The sequence below is a fragment of the Balaenoptera musculus genome, chromosome 21 (assembly GCF_009873245.2).
Source record: "Balaenoptera musculus isolate JJ_BM4_2016_0621 chromosome 21, mBalMus1.pri.v3, whole genome shotgun sequence".
Taxonomy (NCBI): Eukaryota; Metazoa; Chordata; class Mammalia; order Artiodactyla; family Balaenopteridae; genus Balaenoptera; species Balaenoptera musculus.
In genome coordinates, this window is record NC_045805.1 from 31,920,364 (window position 1) to 31,936,348 (window position 15,985).

A 15,985-nucleotide genomic window follows, 5' to 3' on the forward strand; every position below is an offset into this window, starting at 1 on the left:
AACAAAATATTCATGTTTATTTCCAGTGGTGGGCAAACGGTTGTTTGTCACCTTGTTCTGTCTTTGTTTTTGAACTATATTTTTAAATAAAAATATTTTATATACTAAATTATAAATTTGTCTTCTGAAGACTTTTCCCAGAGAATATTTTTAAAATTATTTCTTACATGAGGCAGCAATGCAAATTGAAATATTTCATTTGTGATAAGGCTCATAAATCTGCATTCCAAATAAATACTTCTGGTACTTCTCCTGTAGGTGGCACGGATCACTGGGCATTTGAAAGCAATAGATATGGATACATTTTAGTTCTTCCTCTCTCAATTACCAAGGCGATGACATTGGGAAGTTATTAAAACCACATTCCAAAATTGTTGCATCTTTAAAATAAGGATATTCAAAACTATCTCAAATAATTAAATGAGATACTTATGTAGCATTCAAAATTCCTGTAAAATGTAAAGTATTATGGCTGCTCATAATATTTCCTTATATGTGACTAGATTTAAATGGTACTAAAGTTTAACTTCAGAACACAAATTCAATTTACTCGCTACTTTGGGGTTCCTCTTTCTTGCTGAACCACTTTTTCAAAGGCTTCCATGAAACAGCTACTATGGTTGCTACGACGAGAACAGGTAAAGCAATGTAGATACCCAAAAGCCACCGCTTCTTCCCAGCCTTCTCAAAACCTCTTTCCTTGATTAAACCTAAAAATAAAAATACATTAAAAAGTCAGAGTAAAAAAATTAAGCTGTCTACTTTTACTTTCAAGTTACAGCAAACTAATTACAATGTTCTTAATGTTTATTGTTATTCAAGGAATATGGAAAAATAGTAATAGAATCATAATACTTAAGACTATCTCTATAAACTCTCATTCTAAAAGAATAGAAACAAAGTTCCAGAAAGTTCCAACGTATTCTACATTATACAGCAGCTACAGCAAAATCCCACTATAAGTGGGACCCCAAAACTTCAATGATATATAATATGTAAGGTTATCCAACAAACTTGCATTGTTACAAGGTGCATTATCACAGAATTCCACTATATCTGTGCATATCCCGTTTTTCTTTATTAGACTGTTGGCTCTTTGACATTTAGGGATCTGTTTTTACATACGGAGTCACTGCAGTGTTACTAAAACGTCACTGCCATAAAAAATATGAGACTTGATTCCTAATCCTAATTCTGCAGCTAGTTAGCACTGGGTATTCTTTAAATTCCATGAGGAGTGGGACTCTGTTTTGCTTACTGTACATGCTTAGTGCCATATGATGAACACCTGGTATATATTAGGAATTCAATAAATATTTGCTAAATCAATGAATGAATGACAAAAACTAAAGTCATCGTGAACAAACAGAATATTGTTTTAGCCCCTTCTGTCATCTCTTTAGCAGCAATTAATAGATTTTTATCATTTAAACTATAAACGCCAGACTAAAAACTTATCTTCTATTTCCTCTATTTCTTCTATAACAGACACATATTAACAGTGCTGGACACAGAGTGTGTTGTTTGTATAGAGCTGAGACCACAGGATCAGGCAGAAAAGGGGGAAAGGTTGAAAGACAGTTTAAAGGAGAAAGTCAGACATAAGTAAATAAAAATTTTAAAAGATACCCTCAGCTTCAATCATATTCAAAATTGATATTAGGACAAAAAGCAAGATTAAGAAAGCATATTTGGTGTCTATTTCTTGAGGAAGCCTATTTACCTTTTAATTACAAATACTGGTTTCTTTCAAAGTGGCAAAAATCGAACTTTGTCTTTGTGAAGGTAAGCAATTTGAGAATTTTATTAACTGGATACAAGAAGAGATAGATACTTGCCCTGTTCCCCAGGCAATCTGGAAGATTCTCTGGAGCGCGCTTGGCAATCTGGAGGGCTGTAGCCACTAGAACAGTTGCATGTCATCTCGGAAGTGCACACCTAGAATCATTTTTTTAATTCAAATGATCATTTAAAAATATTTTCTCATAGAAAGTAAAATTATCAGATGGATCATCAAGCTTACTTTTGTATTTTCATCTAGTGTAATTTTATTTGATTTATTTAGAGAGAGAATTCTACAAATTGAATGCTTGGTTTTTTAGCCTAAAGTGCACACACGCACATACACACACGCTAAAAAGCAGCTGTAAAGTGAGGCTCACAATATTTGCACCTGGAAAATTTAACACCTTCAAATGTTCACCTGAAAATTTAGTGTGCAATTTCAGAAACACCTACATAAATTCTAATGAAAATGAGACCATTCCAGTGGTGTGTTAGAGCCAGCCAGTATCAGCTCCCAGGGCTGAGTGTGTAACATCTCTTCCCATCTCCAAGTTCAGTGACATCATGGGGTAGTTTGAAGTATTTATACTTACAAATGAGGGCTTTACCCTTCCTCACACTAGTTGGTAAACATTTACTAGCATAATACGGCCCTTGACCAGGATCAGGTTTGTTTAATTTGTTAGCTTTTGTTTGTTTGATTTTTAAGCAAAGGTTTTTTTGTATTCCAAGAGGGCATCAGATAATTAATTTCTTTAATTAATTAATAATAGCAAACAACTTTATGGTGCTTGCTATGTGTGAGTCTCTATTCTGAGCACTTTATATAGATTCACTCATCAAATCCTCACAACAGCCCTATAAGGTTGGGACTATTATTATTCCTACTTTACAGATGAATAAACTGAGGCATAGATATTTAACTTGCCAAAGGTCACATGGCTAGTAAGTGATGGAGACAGGATTTAAACTGAAGCTATCTGGTTTCAGAGTCTCTGCCCTTGACCACTATGCTATGCTACTTCTCAAAATAATATAAATCATCTCTCAATTTCTAAGATCTCAATTTAAGAGCATGAATCTAATTTCTTTATTCCATGGCTTAAATGTACAGGAAAAAATTATTCTGTTTGGGGTATCCATTGCCTTAGCTCTATCACATCACCTTCATGTTGTTGTGTGTGTATGTGTATGTCTACTGTGAAATACCTCACAGAAGTAATGTCGTCCTTCTCAGGAGACACCATGTTGTCACTTTGTCATAATATTGTGTTGTTACTTTTGGATCACTTGGTTAAGGTGCTGTCTTCCAACTTTCTTCCACTGTAAGTTACCATGCCTCCATTTGTAATTAATAAGCAATTTGTGAGGAGATACTTGTGAGATTATGAAAGTATCTGGGTCCTCATAAAACTTTCACCCACTAGTTTTAGCATCCATTGATAATTATTTAACTCCATTATTCCTTTTATATTGTTTATACTATAAAAAAGAGTTTTCCCATATCTCCATTTATCTATTCAGTTACTGTTATTGGTAAACATATTACTGATATAGTCAACGGATCTTTGACAAGGGTGCCAAGACCACTCAATGGGGAAAGGAGAATCACTTCAGCAAATGGTGCTCAGAAAACTAGATACCCAATGCAAAAGAATGAAGTTGGACCCTTATCTCACATCATATATGAAGATTAACTCAAAATGGATTAAACACCTAAACGTAAGACCTAAGACTATAAAACTCCAAGAAGAAAACATAGGGGGAAAGCTTCGTAACATTGGACTTCACAATGATATCTTGGATATGACACTAAAAGCACAAGCAACAAAAGTAAAAATAGACAAATGACTATACAACAAACTTAAAAACGTTTGTGCATCAAAGGAAACAATCAACAGAGTGAAAAGGCAACCTACAGAACAGAAAACTTGTAAACCATATATCTGATAAAGGGTTAATATCCAGAATATACAACGAAATCCTACAAGTCAACAAAAAAAATCAAATAACCTAACTTTAAAATGGGCAAAGGACTTGAGTAGATATTTCTCCAAAGATGATATACAAATGGCACCAAGAATATGAACAGATGCTCAACACCATTAATCATAAGAGAAATGCAAATGAAAATCACAGAAATAGAAACAACAAACAACTTTGCCTAAATGTGCTATAAATGCCAGAATACATTATTATCGTGTTTACTTTAAAAAGTCAATTGTCTTCTTAAAAGTTTAAATGAGGGCTTCCCTGGTGGTGCAGTGGTTGAGAATCCGCCTGCCAATGCAGGGGACACGGGTTCGAGCTCTGGTCTGGGAAGATCCCACATGTCGCGGAGCAACTAGGCCCGTGAGTCACAATTACTGAGCCTGCGCGTCTGGAGCCTGTGCTCCGCAACAAGAGAGGCCGCGATGGTGAGAGGCCCACGCACCGCGATGAAGAGTGGCCCCCGCTTGCCGCAACTGGGGAGGACTCTCGCACAGAAACGAAGACCCAACACAGCCTTAAATTAAAAAAAAAAAAAAAAGTTTAAATGAAATACACTATTTTATATTTATCCACGTCTTTTTCATTTCCAGCACTCTTCATTGCTTTGTGTAGATCCACATTTCCATATGACATTATTTTCCTTCTATCTGAATATAGTTTAATATTTCCTTTAGTGCATATCTTCTAGCAACAAATTCTCTCAGATGTTTATATCTGAAAAAATTCTTTTATATCCTTAATTTTTGAAATATTTTCATTGGATACAGAACACTAAATGACAGGTTTTTTCTCACACTTAAATGATGTCATTTAATTTTTTTTGTCTTACATATTTTCTGATAAGAAGCCTGGAGTCATTCTTATCGTTGTTGCTCCAGATGCAATGTGTCTTTCTTCTCCGACTACATTTAAAATATTCCCTTTATTAGGGAAAGCAAGTACGGCAAAATGTTAATCACTGGTAAATCTAAGTGAAGGGTATGTGGATGTTCATTGTAATAGTCTTCAGTGTTTCTGTAGCTTTGAAGTTGTTAGGGGAAAAAATGGGGACAAAAGAACATCATATTTTGCTTTCATGTTTGTTTCGGAATGAATAGGATTGACTGACACCAATAATTTATCTTTTTATAACTAAAGCAACCACCTCTTTTATTAATTGGAAGCTACCTGTTTCAATCAACCTTGGTTGAGTAGAAATCATAGTATAGATATGGATTTTAGGCCTCAAATCTCTGCTCTTGGTCCTTTGTATATTTTTATTTTTATTTTATTATTGTGACAAGCCAAAGTTGAGCATCTGTTCTTGTGTTCGATATTGTTTGTGGGCATTTGAGACTACCTTCATGAATATATTGGTGTAGACTTAATCACTCAATGTCCCTTTTTAATGTAATAGTTTAACCATCACACACATAGCTATTTCAGTAAACCTCTTTATCTGAGAAATATGGTTAAGTGGTTATGGTCTTAAGATAATAGTAATGAACACTTGCTATTTTTTTCTTCCCAGAATCTACACTATTCAGCTGGCAACAGTATCTGAAATTTTCTTGGGGGAAATGAATCCTTTATAAATCGGCAGTGTGGTTACTGTGGGACGTGACTCTGCCCAGCTTTGATGCATCACACTTTCCATGCCCAGAGGTTGGTGCATGAACCGGATCAGGCCAATTAGTCAATGTATTGGAACCCTTTAGAAAGAGAAGCTATTTGTTTCAGAGTTACTGCTGGTAGGATTTAAACTTAGAGCTGCTGAATGCCACTTTCAGTACCACATGTGTGGAGAGTCTGCATGAAAGTGAATCCTAGAGGGAAGGGAGCCAAATCGAGGGATGGAGGGAGGCAGAATCCTGACAGCATCATCTGAGTCTTGGAATCTAGCCATGCTTGGGCTTTTCAGTTATGTGTATCAGTCAGTAATAATCCTTCTTCTTGATACATTATTAGTTCTTGATTATTTTCATTATTATATATTATATCATTATTCATTCTTAATAAATAAAAGTTGTTTTTTAGCCTAAAAAAAAAATACTCCCTTTATTGTTGATTTCAGTAATTTGATTATAAGGTGTCTTGGTATGTATCTGTGTTTTTCTGGCTTGAGATTTACTGAACTTCCTGGAACTTTGAGTTCATGCTTTATCAAATTTTGAAAAATTTTCTAGCCTCCCCTCTTTCTCTTCTTCTGCAACACTAATTACACATATGCTGAACCATTTGACAGCATCTAATGGGTCACTGATTCATTTTTTTTTCAGTCTTTTTTACGTTTTTTGCTTCAGTTTGAATAGTTTCTATTGCCTTATCTTTAAGTTCACTGACATTTTCTTCTTCTGTGTCAGTTGTGCTGTTAATACCATCCAAAGAATTTTTCATTTCAGTTATGGTGTTTTCCTATTTCTATAAATTCCATGTGCTTTTTTATATCTCCCAGTTCTCTTCTTGCCGTGTTAATGTTTTATTTTAAATCAATGAGAATATTTGTAATAGCTTTTTAAAATCCCTGTCAAATAATTATATCATTTTTAACACTGCTGGGTCTATTTCTATTGACTAAATTTTTCTCCTGGTATGGGTCACATAATTCTCCTTCTTTGTATGTTTGTTACTTTCTAAAATGTTATGATGGATACTGTGAATATCATATTGTAGAATGTGTTGTTTTCCTTTAAAGATTGCCATATTGGTGCTGGCAGGCAGTTAAGTTACTTGCAGAACAGCTTGATCAAGGCTTGTTTTTAAACTTTGATAGGGCAGATTTAGAATATCCTTTTCTCTAAGGCTAATTTAGTGCTACTAGTAAAGCATGACTCTTCTGGGATCTCTAGTGAATGTCCCAGGTTTTCAAAAACACCTCTTCACTCTGACTGATTGTAATTCAAATTAACTCCCAGCCTTCTGTAAACATTGATAATTGTTCAGCTTAACAGTTCTGTCATTCTTTCCCTGGTCTTGTGTGGTTTGATCTTCATCAATAGACCCATAAGGACCTCTAAGCAAATTTCTGAACCTCTTCCTGCATATCAATGCTTCTTCCCTGGAACATTGCCTCACAGATTCCATCCACTTTAATCTCTCATAATGCCAATCTCCTTCTCCTCAAGCTACTGAGCCTGCGCTCAGTCCAGATCCCACCCAAGGCGCTGCAGTCCAAAACCTGACAATAGGAAGAGAGCCAGGGAAATCACATCTCTTTTGTTTCCCTTCTCTCAGGGAATAAAGCCCTATGCTGCCTATTGTCTAATATCTGAAAACTGTTGTTTCATACATTTCTTTCCAGCTTTCTACTTGTTTATGGCAAAACTGTGATTAAAGATCCATGTATTCTTCCATACTCCAAAAAATCCATGAACTCCTGAGAAAAGGGTAATTCTTTTAAAAACAGCGGATAGTAGCCTCACTGTTTTTCCACTGTGTCTCTCCTTATATGAAAAAAAATACAGTGTGTACCCCTAAGGATCTAATTATGGTCTTGAATATCGTCCCCTTTTCAAAAGTGCCAGAGCTTCTCAGAGTGATTGATTACATAAATAGGGCTGGATAACTCAAGAAGAATCTGAGACACATTGCATCAGAGGGCAAGGTTGACTTCCAAGGTACCTAGGAAATAACCACTATTATTTTCAATTTTCCTTTAAGATCCAGTCAATATAATAAAGCAATAGAAAGAACTGAAAGTACAGCCACTAGAAATAAATGGGTAATTTTATTGTTATTTTCAAGAGATGACTGTCTACCAAAAACCTCAAAAATTTTCTATAGTTTAGTAAGTTGCCTGAATAGAAATGAATATGCAAATATCATTAACTTTCTTACACAGTAAATGTAATGAGGAAAGATCCCTAATCACACCAGTAACAAAACTATGTGATATGTATAAATAATTTTAACAAGGAATATGCAACATCATGTGAAGAAAACATAAAACTATCCTGAAAATAACAAAGACTTGAATAAATAATCCAAAAATGGGATAATTAGAAAATTTGACATATCAATATAAATATTTGATTTTTACCAATAGCTATAAAATGTAAAAAACATTATACTGGTATAAGAGTAGATAGGTCAAGAAAATAAAACAGCCATTATACATATTTGACAAATGAATAATATACATGGCACCACATCTTAGACACCAATGGGCAAAAGGCAGGAATAGATAATTTACTGATCAACACATGGTTATTAAACATATGAATATATGTTCAATCTCACTAACAGTCAAAGGAGACAATTAAAACCATAGTGAAGAACTTTCTCTTGTGTATCAAGTTGGCAAATATCAAAAATAAAATAGTACTTAGACTTGAGAGGAAGAAATGAAAGAGGCATTCTCATATGCCTATTCCCATAGAATAAATTTATAAAACTTATTGGAAAGCATTTAAAAATTTTAGGTTAATATCTTAAAGGGGATTACCCCCTTACACTCTATAATTCTAGTTTTGGGAATCTATCCTATAGAAATAGCAAGAATGCTTACAAATATTTATGTACAAGTTTGTTCATCAAAGCAAATTTTGATAATAATGAAGAATCAAATATCATATGACATTTAACATAACAGAATGGTTAAAATAAAAAAGTTACAGTCATCCTTCAGTATGCAATGGGGATTGGTTCCAGGACCCCTGTAGATATCAAAGTCCTTTATATAAACTTCATTGTACAGTTGGCTCTCCATATCTGCAGGTTCCACATCCATGGATATGGAGGGCCAATTGTAAATAATATTGTTTCTTATAACGATTTTTAGGCAATATTTAAAGCATGGAAAAGTTCTTAAGAGAGAAATGCGTGGGATTAAAAAAGCAAGCTATTTCCCTTTATATATAGTACCATGTCTGCTTTGTTGAATCAGTGACTCAATGAATAAATTTGCATACTCACACAGATAAACACATTTGATGAATGAATGAATAAACGAATTTATACATATGTACACATGTACATACATTGACAAAGAAACAAAGCTTGCAGGAGAAGAGTTAACTCTGTATTGTAAAAAAATATGGTTAATTTTTTGCTTTCTACTTTAGATTTCTAAATTTTCAAAGTCTTCAATGATGAGTAAGTACTACTTATTTTATGGGAAGAAAAGAATAAGCAACGTCCGTGAATTTGAAGGAGTGAGAACTTAAGATTGTTAGCAGGTCAACAATTGCCCTGTTGGACAAATTTAGGCTCCAGATAAGTTTTATTTGACATGCCCAGAGTGTTCAAAGGAATATTTCTAGATCTCAAGCTCAAGAAGATTGGGGGTAAGGGAGAGAGATGAAGTAGAGGAGGTATTTGTTTACATTGCAAGTAAATTTAAAAGTGTTTGGGCATTTTGGGAAAGAAATATGGCTTTAACAGATTTATATTAGAATTTTAAACATATATACCCTTCAACCAAGCAGTCACACTCCTGGTAATCTTCCCACAGAAATACAGGTGCCAGCATGCAATGACATACGCACAAAAAAATACTTATTAAACCTATATCTACTGACTCGGAAGGATTTAAGTAAAATATTGTTGAATGAAAAAGTAAGACACAGAAAAGTGCAATACCACCTATATCTATCTAATATCAATCCACAGACAGATATTCATTCAGCAAAGATTTGAGTTCCTACTATGCGCCAAGCAGAGCTCTGAGCTCTTGCTAATATCAAAGAATATATGTGTATATATTTCTGTACATGATTAAATGAGTCTAGAATAAAAAAAACAGTAACAAAACATGGTAAATTGATAACAAGAGAACAGTCAAAAACTAATGTGGTAACACTGGTATAATTTTAAAGTTAAACTTATTAGTGAATTTATTTATGTGTGTGTATATATATGCATGTATACAAACACACATGTGCATGCACAGAGACGTTTCAAAAAATAAACTACAATAAAGCAACATAACTAGGTAGGTGTGTCAATGGTGACACAAGTAGTTTAACGTCTTTCTTTGTACACCAAATGAAATTTACCCATTGATTTAGTCCATTGGCATATTTAAATTTGTGACCCCTGAAAGAAAGTTTTCAACAGAAAGAATATTTTTAAATTTGGATAGTGCTTTACACTTGTATTCAAATGTGACGGGTTTTTTTTTAACTTACTGACTTCATACTGCAATCTGTTTTTTATTATTCTAATATTTATTATTTTAATATTGTATGATTTGGGGCTTTAAGTTAATTTTCTGAAAGTCAATTCATAGAAAGCCAATTTGCCTAGGCCAATTCACCCACTGTCAGACTACCTAATAGTCAATTCATGAAATAGCTATTTAGTATTTTGGAATGCCAAATGATCAAATCTGAGTATTTACTGTTTTTTTAAGCTATTAAATTATACAAGATTGATTGGGTGGGGTGGCTGTCACTGCACTGGAAGATTTCTGTGAAGTGTTAGTAAAGCACTCCTTGTCTTCAGAAAAGCATCTTAATAAAATTTCCATTTATATATGCCCAATTTATATTTCTCTAGTTACAGCAGCAGAGACCCACTTTTAAAAATTTTTGTGAGAACAAAACAGTCTGGCACGTAAGTAACTTGGAAGTCAGCACTCCATCCTAACAAGTAAAAAGGTGGGGCTTCCCTGGTGGCGCAGTGGTTGAGAATCTGCCTGCCAATGCAGGGGACACGGGTTCGAGCCCTGGTCTGGGAAGATCCCACATGCCGCGGAGCGACTGGGCCCGTGAGCCACAATTACTGAGCCTGCGCGTCTGGAGCCTGTGCTCCGCAACAAGAGAGGCCGCGATAGTGAGAGGCCCGCGCACCGCGATGAAGAGTGGCCCCCACTTGCCGCAACTGGAGAAAGCCCTCGCACAGAAACGAAGACCCAACACAGCCATAAATAAATAAATAAATAAATAAAATATTAAAAAAAAAAAAAAAAGGTGAACAAGCTGAAAAATCAACAATTTTTATGTCAGTCAGAGAACTAAGGTCACAGGACAAACTGCTGCCTCCAAAACTGGAGCGGCAGAGAGGCAAACACAGAGATCACGAATTACCAGAGCAGAAACCCCCACGGCAATTAGTACCAGAATAGGAAAAATTCAATAGTCATTGACTTACTGGAGGCTCAGTTTGGTCAAGCCTGAGAGTTAAAAACTCCAGGAGTGTCCAGTTATGGGTGGGCCCCACACCTGTGAGTTTTACCTCCAGGAGCTGGACCAGCTTCTCACAGTGAATATCAGAGAAAAATTCCCTTGTATTTCCAGCAGGGGGAGGGGAAAGGAAGCAGTTTTGAAATATACCAGAGTATTCTGTTTTTTTTAACAAGGCCTAACAGCAGATGAAGGAGCAAGGTAAAAACCCACCAGACCAAACAAATGAAGAGGAAATAGGCATCTACCTGAAAAAGAATTCAGAGTAATGATAGTAAAGATGATCCAAAATCTTGGAAATAGAATAGAGAAAATACAAGAAACGTTTAACAAGGACATAGAAGAACTAAAGAGCAAACAATGATGAACAACACAATAAATGAAATTTAAAAATCCTCTAGAAGGAATCAATAGCAGAATAACTGAGGCAGAAGAAAGGATAAGTGACCTGGAAGATAAAATAGTGGAAATAACTACTGCAGAGCAGAATAAAGAAAAAAGAATGAAAAGAAATGAGGACAGTCTCAGACACTTCGGGGACAATATTAAACGTACCAACATTCAACTTATAGGGGTCCCATGAGAAGAAGAGAAAAAAGAAAGGGACTGAGAAAATACTTGAAGAGATTATAGTTGAAAACTTCGCTAATATGGGAAAGGAAACAGTCAATCAAGTCCAGGAAGCACAGAGAGTCCAACACAGGACAAATCCAAGGAGAAAAACGCCAAGACATGCATTAACCAAACTACCAAAAATTAAATACAAAGAAAAAATATTAAAAGCAGCAAGGGAAAAGTAACAAATAATATACAAGGGAATCCCCATAAGGCTAACAGCTGATCTTTCAGCAGAAATTCTGCAAGCCAGAAGGGACGGGCAAGACATATTAAAAGTGATGAGAGGGAAAAACCTACAACCAAGATTACTCTACCCAGCAAGGATCTCATTCAGACTCGACGGACAAATTAAAAACTTTACAGACAAGCAAAAGCTAAGAGAATTCAGCACCACCAAAGCAGCTTTGAAACAAATGCTAAAGGAACTACTCTAGGCAGGAAGCACAAGAGAAGGAAAAGACCTACAATAACAAACCCAAAACAATTAGGAAAATGGTAATAGAAATATACATATCAATAATTACCTTAAATGTAAATGGATTAAATGCTCCAACCAAAAGACATAGACTGGCTGAATGGATACAAAAATAAGACCCGTATATATGCTGTCTACAAGAGACCCACTTCAGACCTAAGGACACATACAGACTGAAAGTGAGGGGATGGAAAAAGATATTCCATGCAAATGGAAATCAAAAGAAAGCTGGAGTAGCAATTCTTATATCAGACAGAATAGACTTTAAAATAAAGACTATTACAAGAGACAAAGAAGGACACTACGTAATGATAAAGGGATCAATCCAAGAAGATATAACAATTGTAAATACTTATGCACCCAACATAGGAGCACCTCAATACATAAGGCAAATGCTAATAGCCATAAAAGGGAAAATCGACAGTAACACAATAATAGTAGGGGACTGTAACACCCCACTTTCACCAGTGGACAGATCATCCAAAAGGAAAATAAATAAGGAAACACAAGCTATAAATGACACATTAAACAAGATGGACTTATTTGATATTTATAGGACATTTCATCCAAAAACAACAGAATACACTTTCGTCTCAAGTGCTCATGGAACATTCTCCAGGATAGATCATATCTTGGGTCACAAATCAAGCCTTGTTAAATTTAAGAAAATTGAAAACGTATCAAGTATCTTTTCCAACAAGAACGTTATAAGACTAGATATTACAGGGAAAAAACTGTAAAAAATACAAACACATGGAGGCTAAACAATACACTACTAAATAACCAAGAGATCACTGAAGAAATCAAAGAGGAAATCAAAAAATACCTACAAACAAATGACAATGAAAACACGACTACCAAAAACCTATGGGATGCAGCAAAAGCAGTTCAAGAGGGAAGTTTATAGCAATACAATCCTACCTCAAGAAACAAGAAAAATCTCAAACAAATAACCTAACCTTACACCTAAAGCAATCAGAGAAAGAAGAACAAAACAAACCCAAAGTTAGCAGAAAGAAAGAAATCATAAAGATCAGATCAGAAATAAATGAAAAAGAAATGAAGGAAATGATAGCAAAGGTCAATAAAACTAAAAGCTTGTTCTTTGAGAAGATAAACAAAATTGATAAACCATTAGCCAGACTCATCAAGAAAAAATGGGAGAAGACTCAAATCAATAGAATTAGAAATGAAAAAGGAAAATTAACAACTGACACTGCAGAAATACAAAGGATCATGAGAAATTACCAGAAATAACTATATGCCAATAAAATGGACAACCTGGAAGAAATGGACAAATTCTTAGAAAAGCACAATCTTCCAAGACTGAACCAGGAAGAAATGGAAAATATAAACAGACCAATCACAAGCACTGAAATTGAGACTGTGATTAAAAATCTTCCAACAAACAAAAGCCCAGGACCAGATGGCTTCACAGGCAAATTCTACCAAACATTTAGAGAAGAGCTAATACCTATCCTTCTCAAACTCTTCCAAAATATAGCAGAGGGAGGAACACTGCCAAACTCATTCCAGGAGGCCACCATCACCCTGATACCAAAACCAGGCAAAGATGTCACAAAGAAAGAAAACTACAGGCCAATATCACTGATGAACAATAGATGCAAAAATCCTCAACAAAATACTAGCAAACAGAATCCAACAGAATATTAAAAGGATCATACACCATGATCAAGTGGGGTTTATCCCAGGAATTCCAGGATTCTTCAGTATATGCAAATCAATCAATGTGATACACCATATTAACAAATTGAAGAAGAAAAACCATATGATCATCTCAATAGATGCAGAAAAAGCTTTTGACAAAATTCAACACCCATTTATGATAAAAAAAAAAAAAACTCCAGAAAGTAGTCATAGAGGGAACTTACCTCAGCATAATAAAGGCCATATATGACAAACCCACAGCCAACATAGTTCTCAATGGTGAAAAACTGAAACCATTTCCACTAAGATCAGGAACAAGAAAAGGTTTCCCACTCTCACCACTATTATTCAACATAGTTTTGGAAGTTTTAGCCACAGCACTCAGAGAAGAAAAAGAAATAAAAGGAATCCAAATCAGAAAAGAAGGAAAACTATCACTGTGTGCAGAAGACATAATACTATATATAGAGAATCCTAAAGAGGCTATCAGAAAACTACTAGAGCTAATCAATGAATTTGGTGAAGTAGAAGGATACAAAATTAATGCACAGAAATCTCTTGCATTCCTTTACACTAATGATGACAAATCTGAAAGAGAAATTAAGGAAACACTGCCATTTACCATTGCAATAAAAGAATAAAATACCTAAGAATAAACCTACCTAAGGAGACAAAAGACCTGTATGCAGAAAACTATAAGACACTGATGAAAGAAATTAAAGATGATACAAACAGACGGAGAGATATACCATGTTCCTGGATTGGAAGAATCAACATTGTGAAAATGACTATACTACCCAAAGCAATCTACAGATTCAATGCAATCCCTATCAAACTACCACTGGCATTTTTCACAGAAGTAGAACAAAAAATTTCACAATTTGTATGGAAACACAAAAGACCCCGAATAGCCAAAGCAATCTTGAGGAAGAAAAACGGAGGTAGAGGAATCAGGCCCCCGGACTACAGACTATACTACAAAGCTACAGTAATCAAGACAGTATGCTACTGGCACAAAAACTGAAATATAGATCAATGGAACAGGATAGAAAGCCCAGAGATAAACCCACGCACATATGGTCACCTTATCTTTGATAAAGGAGGCAAGAATATACAATGGAGAAAAGACAGCCTCTTCAATAAGTGGTGTTGGGAAAACTGGACAGCTACATGTAAAAGAATGAAATTAGAACACTCCCTAACACCATACACAAATATAAACTCAAAATGGATTAAAGACCTAAACGTAAGGCCAGACACTATCAAACTGAGGAAATGATAGGCAGAACACTCTATGACATAAATCACAGCAAGGTCCTTTTTGACCCACCTCCTAGAGAAAGGGAAATAAAAACAAAAATAAACAAATGGGACCTAATGAAACTTAAAAGCTTTTGCAAGCAAAGGAAACCATAAACAAGACCAAAAGACAACCCTCAGAATGGGAGAAAATATTTGCAAATGAAGCAACTGACAAAGGATTAATCTCCAAAATATACAAGCAGCTCATGCAGCTCAATATCAAAAAGAAAACAACCCAATCCAAAAATGGGCAGAAGACCTAAACAGACATTTCTCCAAAGAAGATATACAGATTGCCAACAAACACATGAAAGGATGCTCAACATCACTAATCATTAGAGAAATGCAAATCAAAATTACAATGAGGTATCACCTCACACCAGTCAGAATGGCCATCATCAAAAATCTACAATCAATAAATGCTGGAAAGGGTGTGGAGAAAATGGAACCCTCTTGTACTGTTGGTGGGAATGTAAATTGATACAGCCACTATGGAGAACAGTATGGAGGTTCCTTAAAAAACTAAAAATAGAACTACCATATGACCCAGCAATCCCACTGCTGGGCATATACCCTGAGAAAACCATAATTCAAAAAGAGTCATGCACCACAACCTTCATTGCAGCACTATTTACAATAGTCAGGACATGGAAGCAACCTAAGTGTCCATTGACAAATGGATGGATAAAGAAGATGTGGCACATATATACAATGGAATATTACTCAGCCATAAAAAGAAATGAAATGGAGGTATTTGTAATGAGGTGGATGGAGTTAGAGTCTGTCATACAGAGTGAAGTAAGTCAGAAAGAGAAAAACAAATACAGTATGCTAACACATATATACGGAATCTAAGGGAAAAAAAAAAAAAAAAAAAAGGCCATGAAGAACCTAGTGGCAAGACAGGAATAAAGACACAGACCTACTAGAGAATGGACTTGAGGATATGGGGAGGGGGTGGGGTGAGATGTGACAGGGTAAGAGAGTGTCATGGACATATATACACTACCAAATGTAAAATAGATAACTAGTGGGAAGCAGC

The 15,985-nt window shown here is 35.2% G+C and overlaps 1 protein-coding gene across 1 annotated transcript in view; it reads right to left on the bottom strand.

The window, feature by feature from the left end:
* Positions 1–546: 546 nt before the first annotated feature.
* Positions 547–15,985, bottom strand: part of ADAM32 (ADAM metallopeptidase domain 32) — a 176,573-nt gene continuing 161,134 nt past the window's right edge. The window contains exons 18-19 of the mRNA XM_036838636.1: positions 1,839–1,938; positions 547–710 (exon numbers count right to left, since the gene is read on the bottom strand). Of these exons, the coding sequence (XP_036694531.1) occupies positions 547–710; positions 1,839–1,938 (264 nt within the window). The remainder of the gene's footprint in view (positions 711–1,838; positions 1,939–15,985) is intronic.